The sequence below is a fragment of the Pinus tabuliformis genome, chromosome 8, assembly GCF_031772625.1.
Source record: "Pinus tabuliformis cultivar Carrire ecotype Pingquan chromosome 8, CPIR1, whole genome shotgun sequence".
Classification (NCBI taxonomy): Eukaryota; Viridiplantae; Streptophyta; class Pinopsida; order Pinales; family Pinaceae; genus Pinus; species Pinus tabuliformis.
Window position 1 is genome coordinate 1,369,338,352 of NC_142294.1, and position 14,159 is coordinate 1,369,352,510.

General features: G+C 36.9%; 1 protein-coding gene across 1 annotated transcript in view; it reads right to left on the reverse strand.

Annotated features, from left to right (window-relative positions):
- Window positions 1-12,401: 12,401 nt before the first annotated feature.
- Window positions 12,402-14,159, reverse strand: part of LOC149240593 (importin beta-like SAD2) — a 90,356-nt gene continuing 88,598 nt past the window's right edge. Inside the window, exons 15-16 of the mRNA XM_089373762.1 lie at window positions 13,326-13,457; window positions 12,402-12,559 (exon numbers count right to left, since the gene is read on the reverse strand). Of these exons, the coding sequence (XP_089229888.1) occupies window positions 12,417-12,559; window positions 13,326-13,457 (275 nt within the window). The 3' untranslated portion in view covers window positions 12,402-12,416. The remainder of the gene's footprint in view (window positions 12,560-13,325; window positions 13,458-14,159) is intronic.

The window sequence follows — 14,159 nt, forward strand, 5'->3', positions numbered from 1 at the left end:
GAAGGTGATGAAGGCAGTGACAATAATAAGAAAGCCTTTTTGTGGATGCATGGTGTAGACTTAGCTTTCCCCGGTGAAAGAGAACCAAAGAAAACATCCAATAGTGAAAATCAAAGTGATGAAATGGTAACTCTGTCCAACCATGGGTTAGGCCAGTGTGGTTGGCATCATAACAGATGACAACATGGAAGATTAAGACCATTTGCTTGCATCAAGCAACATGATGCATAAACACAACCTAATGGATGAGATGTGTGACAATATCATGATGGTATAATGGAGCATGTAAAAAGAGGTTGCTGTGCGTCATCAAGACCTCATGAGGGAAGCCTACTTAAGAATAACCTACCGCAGGAGGACGGCCTCCCTCATTATGCCAGATACCCCACAAGAATAATCTACCCTAAGAAGACAGGGCAACAGCATATGCCAGCACAAGCATGGGAGGTTATTTACATGTTGAAAACATTTACACTGATATTTACATGTTGGATATAGCTTAAATGTCAAATATAACCTGCCGTTGGAGGAGAGCATCGCTCATAAGGGCATGTTACCAATAGGGAAAGTCTACCATAGTAGAATAATCTACTTCATGACAACAACCAATCCCAAGGACAACCTACCCCAGGAGGACGATTTGCAGAGTGAAGAGAACCTACCTCATAAAGCCAGCTTAAGTATGGGAGGCTAATATTTCCATGTTAAAAATGGCTTAAATGTCAAGGAAGGCACCTTAAATGAAGATTGCCAAAATCATTAGAATAGCACAAATCATCACAAAATTATGCACAGTAGTAATGTCATGTCTAACAAGGATAGCATTCAAGTCAAAGATGTTAAAATTTCCTATGAAAATGGCTTAGAGAATATTTATAGCAATGGTGAGATGGAACGCTTCAGCATCATACTTTTGAAGAGGATGGCCTAATGAAAGGTGTAAGAACTGCATTTTATGACGACATACAATGATACGGGTGATGTCTTTGGTCAGAAATGACAAGTAAATTCACTGAAGTTGGATAAGATATGAAGATGGGTCTAACAAAATGGCATCATATGTCAAAAGGAAGTAACAAATGGAATTAATTCCAAAAATATCATGGCAAATGGACAAAGAGCAAAATATGATTCTTCCAAAGTCAAAGGTGAAGAAACTACTATGGAAAAGGTGTTCAAGATGATGAAAATTGAACAGGAAAAATTCCACGTGGAAGACAAGAAACAGAGCAACTTGTATAATTAATAACGAATTAGTTGAACATAATTAGGCAAGAGGATGTCAACAACCAAAACTGACAAGAAGGATGGTGAGATAGAGAGTACAAGAATATCAAATGAGAAAATCATGAGGAAAGAAGAAGCAATAAGTCAAGATGAAGCAAAAACTAGAGAGTGTCCCAAGAAGACACCCTACACCAAGAGGTTGACCTCCCCAAGAGGGAGCCTCTCCTTCAAGAGGGTCACATGACCCACAAGGATGACTTGCGCCTTGACGATAAGGTATGTTTATTAATATCCAACAAATAACCATATCAGTGGGATTGCCAAATCACAAAGTTGGCTCCTATAAAATGCAGGATGTAGAAAGTAAAGTGCCAAACTTCCCAATTGGCAACAATATTTCTATTAAATTCTTTCCAGTTCTATGTTATGAATAAAAATATATAAAAATATTACAAATAATGTAAACGATAATAACAATAAATAATGATTAATTAGTTAGTATTTAGTTAACGAAGAGGTATGTCCCTAAAGACATGACCGTTGGTGAAGAGGCACATGCCTAGGGTATATAAGCAGGCCCTCACCCTCATTTGTAATCATCACATCAATTCATTAAATTTAATATATATTCTCGTATCTTCAACAAAGATCTACATATTCCAAGTCTTTTGGAGTGTTTAACCTGCTATAAGGAACTTTGATTGTAACATTGGTATCAGAGCACTCCTCTGAGTAGACAAACTTTGTTTGTTACAGTGGTAGCAGAGCCACGTTCTCCGATCACCAGCCTTTGGCCAACAATCTTTCGTCAACCTTGTTGCCGTCAGAATTCAAGCATAGTTGGAGGTTCTCCATTCTAGTGGATTCGTCGTTAGGGCTTTGGCCATTGAACAAAAAATAATAAAAGAAAAAAATATATATATATAGAAGGACAAGAAGTAATTGGAAAACAAGGTACAATAGCTTATCAAGAAGGAAGCATCGAACGTAGAAATCCAAGTTGAAGAGAAAGGAATAAATATCGATACAGTGAATATCACAACTCAAGAAGAAGACAAGCCAGTTGAAGAAAAGACACACTTAGATGTTGCAGTTCAAACAATGAACATCCCAAGTGAAGGTTTTGTAACCAATTCAACAACATTGTCACCTGAAGTAAATCAAAATATTGCCACACACATGATAAAGGAAAGACAAACCAAAAGAACTCCTTATCTACATTTAAATCACAAGAACAGACATCTCAATCAATCTACGAATATGTATCACTTAAAACATAAACAACAAGCCAGTCCAAAGAATACTAAAGTTTCAACAATTCAATCCAGTAAAAAAAATTCTCTTTTTTTAAATATTTATATTTTTTTCTTTTATTTTTTTCTTCATTAGCCAAAGCCCCAAGGACGAATCCACTAGAATGGAGAACATCCAACTATGCTTGAATTCTAACGACAACAAGGTTGACGAAAGATTGTTGGCCAAAGGCCGGTGATCGAAGAACGTGGCTCTAATACCACTGTAACTAACAAAGTTCGTCTACTCAAAGGAATGCTCTGATACCAATGTAATGAACAAAGTTCATATACACAACAATAATCTTCAAAATACTTCGAAGACAAAGACATCCATTGTAGGACAAGTGTTAATTTTAGATAACAATGTTATGTTCTATGCTTTAGCACAATTTACTTCAATGTTCCTTTAGCAGCCCAATGACAATTTCCAATTATATTCGATAGCAATCACATTAACTTAAACACATTGACAGTAAATGCAAATAGAACATAAAAACATGTGCAAAAGACAAGCCAAGACAAGAGGACACAAGATATGGCAGATGCCAGGGACAAACCCTAATGTGGGGAAACCCTTTGATCAAATCTTCTTATTATTCTTCAATAGTTCAGCACACACAGAGAGTACAAATATCAGAATTACATGCCCAAAACAGTCATGTCAAATCAGTAGTCAATTGTAGTCCTAACCAAAAAGACAATGGTGGTCAACGCAGCCCCAAAATGTCCTTCATGCAGCTCGTTCAACAGCAGAAGAATTTGGCCTACCCAGAAAGTCAAAGTCAACCCAAAACAACTCAATCAACCCATTCAAAGTCTATTGTAATTTCTGCAATCAAATCAGAAAGTCAACGTTGAAGTCAACTTGGTCAAACTGTCCCCAATCACCTTGAAAATTGTGCCAATCAATGCAACCTTCAAAATTGTAATTATGTCCTCCAAATCAAAGTCAACGCATGGTCAAACAGTCCAAGTCAACGTTGGTCAACGTTGCCTTAATCTGTCAAATTTTCAACCTCCAAAACCAGTCCAGAAATTCGTCCTCTTCCACACATGCGTAGTAGAGAAGCCTCCAAGTTGTACAAACCAACAAGAGAGGAGAGAGATAGATATGTGATGAGATGATGATGTCCAAATGAGAGAAAGGTCACTTCTATTTAAACGCTTCGATGAGGGCGAGGAGACACATCCATTGGGCTTCATGAGCCTACATTTTACTGAGGCCGACCTTGACAATTTGTGCATGAGAAAGAATAAATTCAAAATTCTATTTCTGCTTGTTAGAATGAAATGATCTTTATATCAAAATTGTACCTCTCAGAAAGAGGAATCCATTGCAATAATCATCTTCATCATATGAGTTGTCCTAAGGTGGAATTTGGCCCTAGTTGCCAATTTTAATAACTAATTGTATATTAAATATTATAAAAGAATTGATGTGATGATTACAAAGGAGGGTGAGGGCTTGCTTATATACCCTAGGCAAGTGCCTCTACACCAATGGTCATTCCTTAGTGTTGATTTGGGGTAGCATTGGATGTGCTCTAGGCCTCAAATTTTGCAGGGAGGCTTGGGCACATGTATTCCAAAGAACCTAGAAAGCATTTTGGTAAATTCCACCGAGAAGTGATTTTATTAAAGAAAATTAATATTTTTAATTGGGTTCCTAAGTCTAAACTTGGGAAAATTAAAGCATTAATGGGTATTAATCTAATCATGGGTGAAACTTCTAGAAAAAGACACAGATGAAGCCAAAACAATATGACCCTTTGATTAAGATTTAATCTAGATTGTTGGTTGTCCAACAGGAAGATATAAGAAGGGGCTTAAGGGTCATTTGGAAGACACACTGATAGATCAAGAAAATCGATTTTTCTGAAGTGAAGTTTTCTGGAAGAAAATCGATTGAGGAGATTTCTTGGAGCAGAGGGGTAGTGAGAATCCGGAAGAAGGAATTTCCGGAGAGCACGAGGTCGAGGGAGAACAGAAAGACGTTCAAAGGAAGGTTGACGATGGCCCACATAGTGCTGACACAGAGGCGACGCAATCCTTGAGGGGAAGTCGAGTTTCCTACTGAGGGAAGTCGAGTTCCAGTTGCCGGAAACCGGGGTGTGAGTCTGGGAGGTAGAAGATCGATTTTCACAGCAAGTAGAGGATCCGGAAGAGGGGCAGCGTAATACCCAAGAGGGGTGACGCAGAAACTATCGGGAGTGACGCAGTTCTGCGCAAAAGCCACGCAAAGGGTGACGCAGAAACTGCCGGGAGTGCAGCAAGATCAGTCATTGATTCTCCACCGATAGGGCGAGATCATTTCACCAGTCTTTTGTTCAGTATTCACTCTGTATTAGATTGCTAGTTGAGCATCCTACAATTGTACTCAAATTTTCTCCTGCATAATAATAAAACCCTTATTGTTGCACTAGTTTTCCCGCCTTGGGTTTTTCCGGGGACTATTGTCCAAAAATAACGGTGTCCTATGTGTTTGTATTCCTTACTCAATTTCTATGTTTCAGAATCATATTTAATTTGGTGTAGGTTGCTTCAGTAATTTACTTCAATGTTTCATGAAGAAATCTGAAATAAGTTTGTAATGTAATTTACAATCTAGGTGAAGTAGATTCAGCTAGTTGCAGTAGGATTCCTAAGATTGTTAGATCTAGGAATTTTCACACTTAGGGGCATACCTCTTCATTATCTAATTACTAACTAATTAATCATTATTTATAGTTATTGTTAAAATTATTTGTAATATTTTATATATTTTTATTCATAACATTGCTTTCCTCTTCAAAAAGCTTTGTCCTCAAAGCTTACTTATGAAAGGGCTTGATCTCTTTTCTCGTTTCAAAAATCTTCTCAGTCTCCGAACTTTCGTCTTTGTAGACACAAGATGATATGATCCTCTGAGTGATAAACAAAATTGTCGGACCGAGAATGGATCAGACCATCCAAGATTAATATTTTGTGGAATCTTTCGTTCATTGGAAATTTGTAATGAATTGTTATCATAGGACTGGGTGCTACAAACTTTAGTATTCCTTGGAGCATAAATCTGTTGTTTCCATTCTGAATGGTTCAAATATGTAGGCTGACTTAGTTGTCTGCTCTTGTGATTTGGATGTCGATAAGGAATTCTTGTAATTTGACCTTCCCTTATCATGTATGTGACAATTCCCTGATTTACTTTAGGTATTGTCGTTGTTGAGGTGGTTATTGAATCATCACTTGGAATTTCCATTGTTTGAACTACAACATCTAAATGTGTTTTAACTTCTGTTGGTTTCTCATCTTCTTGAGTTATGATATTGACTGGATCGCTATTTGTTGCTTTATCTTCAACTTGGATTGTTTCGACTGGAGACTTCAATACTTATTCTTGAGTAAGTTGTTCTAACTTGTCATTTAGTGACTCGTTGTCACTTTTAAGCTTCTTTATTGCGTAAGAAGGTTTTGGTTATGATTCCTTAAACGTAAAAGCTCTTTGCTTTCTGGATTGTTGACTTTATCCTTAGTATCCTCTTCATCTTTTAAACTTTTAATTTGTTCCAATAACCTTTGATTAAGGGTTTTTAAACATGCATTCTCTTCTTCCGTTTCTAATAGGATGTTGTTGAGTTTCTAGGAATACAAGTGGACTGGTTGCTAGGAATGAAATCAACAAGCGCTTGATAAAAGAACAAGTACGATGAAAGGTTGGACCAATGGGTCAACAGTAAAACAAAAGGGTGCTCAGGTTGATTGAATGCAGGTTTGGTCGGACCAGTGTGCAACAGCAAAGACAATGCAAATGATAAGGAGCACGAGTAGGGAAAACGGCAATTAGCGGTGACTATTTGATGAAGGAAAATGATAATGGCGGGTTACAAAACCGGTGGTAGCAAATACGACGGTAAGAGTAGCCGACACGGGGCAAAGAATGGCCGGAAGAGAGCGTCTGGGCTGCAGTTCGAGGCAGCTATTTTGACTTCTTTGCTTGTTATTATTATTATATAATTTTTATTTTTTATCTTGATTTATATATATATATATATATATCAATTTCTTTTTTGGGATTTTCTTTTAATAATTCTTTTATATAGACTTTTTTCTCTCTTTTTTTAAATATTTATATTTTTTATTTTATTTAGTTTTTCTTCAATGGCCAAAGACCTGACAATGAATCCACTAGAATGGAGAACTTCCAACTATGCTTGAATTCTGATGACAACAAGGTTAACAAAATATTGTTGGCCAAAGGTCAGTGATTGGAGAACATGACTCTGATACCACAGTGACGAACGTCTACCTAGATAAGATAAGATAAGATAATTTTATTAATGTCCAACAAATGACCATAATAGGTCAATGGGACTGTCGGTTACAAATGATTACATTATGCAAGTCGGTGGACCAAACGGTCCCCTTTAACATTTCTATTTAAAAGCAAGAAATACATCTAAAAGTAAATGAAGAGTCAAGAAGCTTCGGAACAAAGCGCTACGATGAAGCAGCGAAGGAGAAGAGGAAGAAGAAGAGGGGGGGCGGGGGCCCTGTCTAACCCCTACTCCTAACATCCGAGGTCGAGAGAAGAAAACTGAGAGAAGCTCGTCAAAGTCTGCTGTCTTGTGGGCATACTGGGCTGTCGTTGATGTCTCCTAGAAGTTCTGAAACGCCTCACAGGGGTGGAACTGATCCTGGAGCGCTGGCGCAGTCTGGTGGGTCGGCCCCCCCGGGACCGTACTGATCTGGTTTCAGTGTCTGTGGGTCGGTCTATGATTCTTTTGGTGCCTCGCGCTGAGGGTAGTGCTCTAAAGAAGTCCGTGATCTTTTGTGTGGTGTCCGGTCTGGCTGGTGGCTGAAGAAAGCGGGCCCGGAATCTGAAGGCCTCCTGGAGATAAAGTGCTAGGCATCTCTGGTCAACATATCTGAGGAAGCTGGACAGGGTCTGAGAAGACCTGAAGAGACAATGGAAACGGCCCCGGATCTCGTAGTATGCAGGGCATCCGAAGATGAAATGTGTCTCTGTCTCTATCTCCTGTAAGTGACAAAGCTGGCAGATCCTATCTGCTCTATCAGTGTGGTGGTCTGTTTCCACCCGGAGTCTGTGAGATCCGACTCTGAGCTGCCCGAGGGGGATTCTAAGGGCATGCATCCAATGCTGGAACGTGTATTGGGGTCTGATGATGAGCCCATCCTTGATCTCCAAGCAATGTTCCGCGTAAAAGGCCATTTTAGGGCGCAACCCATTGGGAGGGTTGGTCCATGTAATCTGAATGTAACGTTTGTAAATATCTTCCTTAATGATTTTATTCAGCTCTTGCTGATTGGGAAGGAGGTGGCCTGGAGCATTCAGAGAGTATTGAAAAGGAGGGAGACGCTCAATCTGGATTCCTGAAGCCTCCAGAATCTCTGTCACACCGGTGTACCAACATTTGGATCGGCCTGTCTGTAAACGGGCGATGTTCTCCGAGGAGCAATATGCTAAATATGGGTATCTGTCACGACCCTCCCTCACTTCTGCCAGGCCACGGAGTCTGTGCAGGAGTGACACTAGCCTGAATATCACCTCTAGGCGGAAAGGTTGAGCCCCGAACTCGGCTAGAAGGATGTGCTGGGGAACTGTCTGCTTGCACCTAATAAAACGGCGTAGAAGGAGAGTCTGGACACGTTCCACTGAAGCCCAATCTGATTCTAGGAGAGAGGGGCCCCAAATTTCTGAGCCATAAAGCACTGTGGGCCGAACCAAAGTATCCATGATGCACATTTTGGACGAGATGTCCTGGAAATGGTGCCGGAAACACTGTCTCTCCAGAAGGGCTAGAGGAATGCTTTGATACCAATGTAACGAACAAAGTTCGTATACGCAACAATAATCTTCGGAATACTTCAAAGACAAAAACATCAATTGTAGGACAAGTAATTGTATATTAAATATTATAAAAGAATTGATGTGATGATTACATGATAAGGGCCTACTTATATACCCTACGCGGGTGCCTCTTCACCAACAGTCATCTCCTTAGGGACATACCTCTTCATTACCTAATTACTAACTAATTAATCATTATTTATTGTTATTAATGTTTACATTATTTGTAATATTTTATATATTTTTATTCATAACATTCTATTTTTTCCTTTCCTTTTTTTTCATAAAAATAATAACCATAACCCTACCTTTGTATACTTCACCCTAACTGAAAAACCTTTCATGGAACTAATCTTCAGAAAAAATAAATATTCATCTGCATAATTTTGGCTTTCATTTGTCTTTGCCTAAATTTCTGCAATTTCATTTCATTCTCTTCTCCAAGGGTGCAAGTCTTGTCTAGAAATATGTTTGCACTATGAGCCCTCAAAAGTCTAAATCTAGATTCATTACATCACTGCATCTCAGGTTCCACTGGTTTTCTGTTATGAATTATAGATAAATAAAATTAATATAAATATTAAATAATCAAATATTAGTTATGTTAAATAGTCATTAAGTTAAGTGAAAAGGCATGTCTAAAAGACATGCCCAGTGACGAAAGGACACCTGCTTAAGTATATATAGGCAGGTCCTCATTGTAAACATTGAACAATTGTACAATTTTATATATATTAATAAATTATTATTTTAAATACCTCGTATATTTTTACATTCAAATCTCCAAGCTATCAGTTTTCTTGCTTCAGTAACAATTTTTATGCTTCCTTTTCCCTCAAAAGATCTTATTAAAATTGTTACATTTCTTTCTATTTGCAAATTACAAGCCAGGGTTACAAATTTTTCAGTGCAATTTTCTTTCTTCCCAAGTGTATGACAAATTAGTGGTGTTGGCTCAATCATGTGTATCAGCTCAGTTGTGCTAGAAGATTCATGGATATCTACTCTTCATTTTCTCAACAAAAGGCCTCTGCTTCTGTTAAGTTGCTTTCCCCTGCTCTGTCATAGTTTATAGAATCGTCTGCTAGATTTCTTTCAACTCTTCGAATGGGACAACTTCAGGCACCATGTTCTAATTTGACCTTATTGGGTTTGTTGGTTCTGGGCCAATGCATAAGTGTCCAGAGACCAGTGGTTCCTTGTTTTTTTCTTCTATAACAAACTCGCGTGTTCCTTCTATTCTTCTTCTGACAATGGCTTGTTCTTCTCATATTGCATTTGTTCAACAAGCAAGACTACTTCATAAATACAAAGTTGATGGTGAATTGGGCCTATTGTAAATGTAGGATAAACATCATGTTACTTGGACCTGTTATGAATCAGTTCATGCAGGGAGTCCTTGAAGCCATTTCAAATGTTCACGCTATTGATGTTTGTAGTATCAGACAGGAACTTCCTCTCAAGTCTACTGTCGAATGTGTGGAGGTTGTGCAAAAAGATCCTTTCTATTTTGTAATTCACTTTAATTAAAGTTAATTATTAAAGTGAAAAGTCTTTTATTGGTGAGTTGATTAATGTCTAATAAAACGTAATGATTTACCTTAGTGATTTAGATGTAATCTCCTCCATCGACTGGGATTTTGTTAAATTTCCTTGAAACCAAGTAAACTGATTCGCAATCTTCTAAGTATAAAAAACAGAAACACAAACAACTGATATTTTGGAAACTTAAGTCACAAATACACTAAGCTTTCTAATTTAATACGCACAACAGACAAAGAAAAAAAAAAAAAAAAAAATCAGAAGGCAAACACATCAACCATAGAAAAAAAGATATACCCAGGAAGCCCCAACTCCTGGGAAAACCTGCAATGCTGTGTGTATTTTATTATTCTCTTGCAACAAAAAAAATTCTTCTGAGAATTACAAGGGAGAAACTTCCCAGTTTATCACAAGAAAAATACTCGTCCACTCTCCAGCTAAATCAATTCCCTTCCTGTGCACTAGATCTAGACCAGCAATCTAATCCACGTGCGAATAGACCTTTACGTTGGGCTGTAAAGGCTTGGCCCTCACTCGATTTATTCTGCTTGGATGTTGAGTTATGTGATCTGTTGAAACCCTTTCTCTTCCCTCACTGCTCTCTCACACCTGCTTGTGCTCAACTATCTTGCCACCAACTCGTCTATCTCCTCTTATAATTTCAACCTCAACCCTAATATCCTTCTCAACGGTTGAGATTACATCGTGATAGATGGTTGAGATTAAATAATAAGTTAACTTAACTTTTACTTTTTCTTAAGTCTAACATTCAAAAATAGTTAAATAAATTAATATTCTACTGAAGTGGCAGACCTCTGTGTTCTTCTGCTAGTCTTAGCATTAGACAAGCATAACACTTCTTCTCCACTCCAATCAACAATTTAATCTCATACATCGATCTCATTGAGATTAGGGTTATGGAGGCTTGGTCATCAACTCATTGTTATAAAAGAATGACAAAGGGAAAGGAAAAGACACAGAGTGTGAGATGCAAACAGTGTGATACATAAACAGTGTTAGGAAAAAAAAACAACTGAGAAAGTGATGAAGCAATTTCACTCAGTGTACAAGTCTGAAGGATAAAAGAGGAAACAGTGTGAACAGCAAACAATTTTAATCCAGCTCTTAGACATTGAGGGGATCGTACAATATCAAAAACATCTCTTAGATTAGTGACTTGTCTCTCAACCAAAACTTTGTTAGTCTCATGGACACTTAGTTTAATGGCATATTTTCTTCCCTGTGAAATGATTGGTAACCAGAAATGCAGTGTTTCTTCAATTTGGACCTACGTTGCACAAAACGCCAAAACATTTCAAAATTTCTCAAATGGGTACGTTTAGAAACATCAACTCCCAAAAATGGAAACATCGACTGATATATATATATATATATATATGAGTGAATAAGACATTATCTTGCAAGAAAAAAGGGAATAAGACCCATAGATGACAATTTAGAAGGAAAACCAAGTCTATATTAAGTTATTAACTCTCATAGATGACAGTACGACACTCATGTTTTGGCCAAGTTTCGACGTTTCAGGTACCGGTATGGGGCACGAAATGTGAGGTTCCTAGATGTTTCATGCAACATAGATTTGGACTGAACTGTGTCTATTAGTGTCTAATACAAATTATTTTCAAAAAAACGATATTTGAAAACAAATTTTTTTATGAAAACTCTTAAAGATCAAATAACATAGGTGTGGTCTCCTGCCAGGACTCATCAGCCACCGAAACTCAATTTTCCTCCTATCAGGATCACAGTCACTAAGTATGATGTTGTGTAGAATTTCATAGCACACATGCATGAGACACAACACAAAGCATGACAAACTTGCATACAGATTGATTTATTTTGCATTGCACAATACCACCCATACAGATTGCAAAATAACAATACACAATAGCAACAACTTGCAAAATTTGGATAGACCTTCAGCCTAAAATATAGTGCCGACAAAATAAGCTTTCTTATCTCAAAATTATGGACATGTTTTCATGGGTAAGCAGTGAGAACACACTTCTAACATTAAAACTCTGCATGCAAAACTTTGCAAATGAGAAACATCAAAGAACTAAATATAAACTCGGGGACTGATGCTGATATTGTAAATAATGTTTAATAATCTTCCAAGCTGATTATACATTAAATGTTCCAAGATCAAATAATCACCCTCACTTTTGTTTAATACTTTTAATTACAATACACAACCTATTAACTAGCTCTTTAATTGACTCATTCAATAACCAATTAAATTATATCGAGTTGTCAATGCTTGAAAAAGATCTTGAACTAATCTGCAAATTGGGTACACACAACAAATTATTGAGAAATATAGTTTGACTTCTCCTAACAAAATATCATGTTAAAATTACATAAAACAGATAAAGATGTCACTTGGCTCTAGCCCAAGTAGTTGTTGGATGGAGTACTATCCTCCCCGTCCACTTTCTATTAAGTGACATATTGAGCTCATGATGAGGATATATACGTTGAGCTCATAATGGGTATATTGTTGTAATAACTTTGAGCTCTGTTGTTGAGCTGAGCTGGGCTTGTGCTCTAAAGAATCTAGGGTTTATCCTCGATATAATCCTCAAATAACGGGAAGTTCCCAAGGGTTTTCTCCAGGATATGTTACCTGGTAAAAAAAACAGATAAATGGATCTCAATTTAGCTATGACTCGAGTTTAATACAGGTCATTACTTGAAACATTGACCTAGACACCATTCAAATTATTCTTGAAATTGCACTTGGAATGACCCTCTATAGGTGATTTTGCAAACAAACACAACAAGACATCCAACACTTATCATTTGCTTTTACGTTGTCTCGTATTCTTTCTGCTTACCATTATTATTTTTCTAGGTACCCTTTGTCTCAAGTCGCTTATAGCTTGCATCTAAACTACATTAGAGATGAATAGGCAACATCGCAACATACATACAGATTTTGAAATCTTATACACCATCATCTATGGCTTCAGGCACAAACCTTATCTGTAGAGAACACAGGTGCTTTCTAGAAATCATCTGTAAATAGACTTGTAAGAAAAGCATCCACTTAACTAGAAAAGGAAGATATGCCACAAAAAACTTGTCAATTTCTCAAATAGAATAAAATGCAATTTGTTAAATGGGAATTTGCAATATGGGTCCGTTCATGAGTGTGATACCGTAAAATCAAATAATTCAAAATTGCAATCAAGAAATAATTAATTTCCTAAATGCTCAGCACTTCAAGAATTTCTATTACACAAAAATTCAAATGTCATATGCATTTATCTCACAAGGCCTTACTAAAATGAAAAAACAAAAAATGGAAAATAATGTATTAATTTATATTTATCCAGGCATAGTCATTAGTTTACCAACATGACTTAGTCAAGAAAATCACTTATACTTACTTTCAAAGAAATCTATAGCCCAATCATCCAATGCATTTATCATGAGAGGCCAAAGACTCCACATTTCCAAAGAAATGGTCTCTGAGAAGTATGTCATGTAAGATACAATCTCCAAAACCTCCTCAAAAACCTCTGTAAAAAGAAAAAGGAAAATGAAAATTTTAGTCAAATAATGATTACCATGATAATAAATTATAATGGAAAATCTATAACCTCAAACAACATGGCATTCTTACATAGTTGCAGAGATCCTGTCTAAACCTTACTTGCAACCATGTCATCTTTAATAACCTTAGATAGTGTTTTTTACAAGTATCTACATGGTCTTTATTTGGTATAGAACATAAATAATTATGATGGATCAGTTTTAAATCTGGGTCGAATCCAAATGATTACTCTTATATGTCCAGGAAGTTCTTCTCATAGCTATGATCTATATCACCTCCTCTGGGAATTAGTTATGAGATCTCTTTTAATAAACTAGGAATATTTTTCATAATGCCTTGTCACTACGGAATGTAAGAGGCCTCTATGGTTTAGTAAAAGTTCAACCTTGGACTACAAATCCACACAGCCATCTTTAAATTTCAGAACCCTTTCCCCTTACCATGGAATTGAATCCTAACTTTGGATCCAAATTCTATATGATAGGATCTAGATCCTACAATTGGAAATAACTCCCTCAAGAAAATTGCTCAAATCTTGAATACTCGGAGCTTCAAGATTTATCCCTTATCAACATTCAAAATGTTAAGGTAATCTTGTAATAACATGTATTCCCATTGCCACAATTATATTGTAGCAATGAATACTTTACCAACATTTATCCAAAAC